The sequence below is a fragment of the Hypanus sabinus genome, chromosome 9 (assembly GCF_030144855.1).
Source record: "Hypanus sabinus isolate sHypSab1 chromosome 9, sHypSab1.hap1, whole genome shotgun sequence".
Taxonomy (NCBI): Eukaryota; Metazoa; Chordata; class Chondrichthyes; order Myliobatiformes; family Dasyatidae; genus Hypanus; species Hypanus sabinus.
In genome coordinates this window covers 48,896,504-48,899,124 of record NC_082714.1, presented here as the reverse complement: position 1 = coordinate 48,899,124, position 2,621 = coordinate 48,896,504, and the positions used below count along the sequence as shown (strand labels likewise).

Sequence of the window (2,621 nt, the reverse complement as noted above, 5' to 3'; positions counted from 1 at the left end):
TGCAAAATGCTATTACCCAGTGAATGCAGGTAGCAGAATTGGCCGTCAGCAGCCAGGGCTCCTCAAGTGTACACTGCTACTGCACGCCAGAATTTTGAACATCGATAGAAAATAACCTTCCCTCAAGGTGATATTGTAACTTTTTCTTAAATGGTTCATTAGTACAATCCCACGTAGATGAAAGAGAACATTAATCAAATTGCATTAAAAGTGGACATCGGTTTAGTTTCAACATTAGAGATTTATAAATTTCTGAAAATTAATAAGATATAATTTAATGAAGTAGTGTAACCGGCAAAAGGAAGTGAAAGATTTGATTAAATTAACAAGAAAACAGCTTTGCAGTTTGAAAGTGAATGTATTGAATTAATATTCAACAAAATTGGAGAATGATTCTTGGCATTTTTGGGCAGAAGCAAGACTCGGGCAAACAGACGATCAACAAGTGCTTATCTTAACAGTGAAACACAGACGGTTTGCTGCCCTCTGATAAAAAGTGTGTCCAACCCACCAAGTAGTCAGCCTATTACAAATGGGTTTTAGCCTGAGATGAGCTGTATTGTAGCCTATAAAAGTGAAGTCAAAACTCCAGATCCACACAGCTTTCTTGTGCAAGCAGTGACAGTGAGAGCTTAACAACCAAAAATGGTGAAATTAACAGAGGACCAGGAACAATACATCACGGGTGTTTGGAATGAAGTGGAACATAGACAAATAACTGCCAAAGCCCTGGAAAGGTATGATGAAAATGTACTCCTTGTTTTAAGTTTAAATCATGCATTTTATTTTCGGTTATGGTTCCTGTGCAGTTCCTTGAATTTTCAATGCATGACTGAATGTTGTTATGGGGTGAGGGGACTCGTATTCAACACAGCACTGAGGTTCTTGTCAAATCCACTGAAACTCAAATCTTTACTCGATAGAAATTGACTGACTCATGAGCTTTGACAGGTAAACTAATTCCAAGATTTCACAAAAAAACCTGGACGACTTTTCTTTTCTTCCTTGCAGGGTGTTCGTGGTCTATCCATGGACGACCAGGCTGTTTTCGAAGCTCCAGGGCCGTTTTTCAGCCTCTGAAGATGGTGTTCAGCAACACGCAGAGAAAGTGCAAAAGGCTTTGAGCAAAGCTATAAGCGATTTGAAGAAAGTTGAAAGTAATTTCCATGCCCTCAGTGCTAAACATCAAGAAATCGGAGTGGACACTCAAAACTTCAAGGTAGAAACTGATCTTTTTAGGATGTGTACATTTTCACTAAAAGGGGTGCTATAGATATAATGCATTTTCCAGAGTAAGAACAAACATGATAGCCAAGCTAGGTGGACTGAAACAGAGAACATCTAGTCGCTGTAGAATAGATAGTCTCACTTTCCTGCAAAACTAGATCGATTGCAGCAATGGATAGAGCCACTGTTTGATGAGGTCTTTAACGAGAGCTATGTATTCAGGATACTCACTCCATATTTCATGCACTAGACTCAGCAAGATTGCACGAGAAGACAATTTGATTTCAAGTTCCTTTATTCAACATGTAAACTGATGCAGATTTTTATCCCTCATCACTGCTTCTATCACTGGTGTAATCCTCACCTTGGGTGTTGTCTGCAAAGAGTTTGCCCCCATTTTCTGAACTTTAGATTAATTATCTTCTGTTTAGCAAAAAGAATCATGAAGCCTTTGATGGGTATATGAGAAGAGACTCTGTTGTCAGGGTACAGGGAAAAAGGTGGGGCCAAATGAGTTTGCACCACTAGGAACTGACATCGACCCAGAGGACAAAATGGACTTCTGGGCTTTCCTTATGAAGTCAGTGGAGGTTTGAGTTTTGCTTTCCAGTTTTGTTTCAGTGTTGTAAAATTATTATTTTTCTTCACAGCTTCTTGGCCAGACCTTCATTGTTGAACTGGCTCTTCATTATAAGAAAGCATTCAGACCAAAGGAACATGCAGCTGCCTACAAGTTTTTCAGACTGGTGGCAGAAGCTCTCGCCAGCAACTACCATTAAATCTATAACCTGCAGCCTCCACCACCTTCAGAAATGCAATGAAAACCTGTATTATCAGTAACTACAATGTGCTGTTTGCTTAAAGAACTTGTGCTGCATCAGATATAAGCATTGATAATGTAAATCTGGTATAAAATTCTTCTTTACCTGGTCATTTTTCCTCAAACCTTGGAAAATGTAAACATTCCTTCTGCATCAATAAAGAAACAATATTTCCCTCAAAATTGCCAAAAGTAAGTTTTTTGCTTCAGTATAATGAAAATTAAAAGATCTATGATTTAGTTGAGATTGCCAATGGGTCATTATAAAAAAACACAAATGTAGTTCTGTGGACCCTTTCGCTGCCCAGGGTAGGTCAATGCATTTTTCATCAGACAAAGTAGTTTTGAAATAAATTTACTGCTCCATTTTGGGGAGGAGCTGCAGCCAATTTCTCATATAGTTCTCCTATTTCGTGATAATGTAGAAGGGAGCAATTTAGTTTATTGACTATATATACCAGCTCTCAGAGTAATTCCATCAATTCCAAACTTCCACTCATTTCACTATAACCTATCCCCTCACACAAGCCTATTAGCACCTCCCTGATTCTTCCACCACCCTAAATTCTTCCAC

General features: G+C 38.6%; 1 protein-coding gene across 1 annotated transcript; it reads left to right on the top strand.

Moving 5' to 3' along the window:
• The first annotated feature begins 578 nt into the window (after nucleotides 1-578).
• On the top strand, nucleotides 579-2,230 carry LOC132399369 (hemoglobin subunit beta-like). The gene is made up of 3 exons (XM_059979637.1): nucleotides 579-737; nucleotides 1,012-1,219; nucleotides 1,878-2,230. The coding sequence occupies exons 1-3, from the start codon at nucleotides 646-648 to the stop codon at nucleotides 2,004-2,006; spliced, it is 429 nt and encodes a 142-aa protein (XP_059835620.1). The 5' UTR covers nucleotides 579-645; the 3' UTR covers nucleotides 2,007-2,230.
• Nucleotides 2,231-2,621: the final 391 nt, after the last annotated feature.

What these genes read in the sequence shown, in the direction of transcription:
- LOC132399369 (XM_059979637.1), top strand. Translation starts at nt 646, where the DNA reads ATGGTGAAATTAACAGAGGACCAGGAACAATACATCACGGGTGTTTGG. An exon ending in ACTGCCAAAGCCCTGGAAAG is followed by an intron (nt 738 to 1,011) that starts GTATGATGAAAA and finishes TCTTCCTTGCAG; the next exon opens with GGTGTTCGTGGTCTATCCAT. An exon ending in TGGACACTCAAAACTTCAAG is followed by an intron (nt 1,220 to 1,877) that starts GTAGAAACTGAT and finishes TTTTCTTCACAG; the next exon opens with CTTCTTGGCCAGACCTTCAT.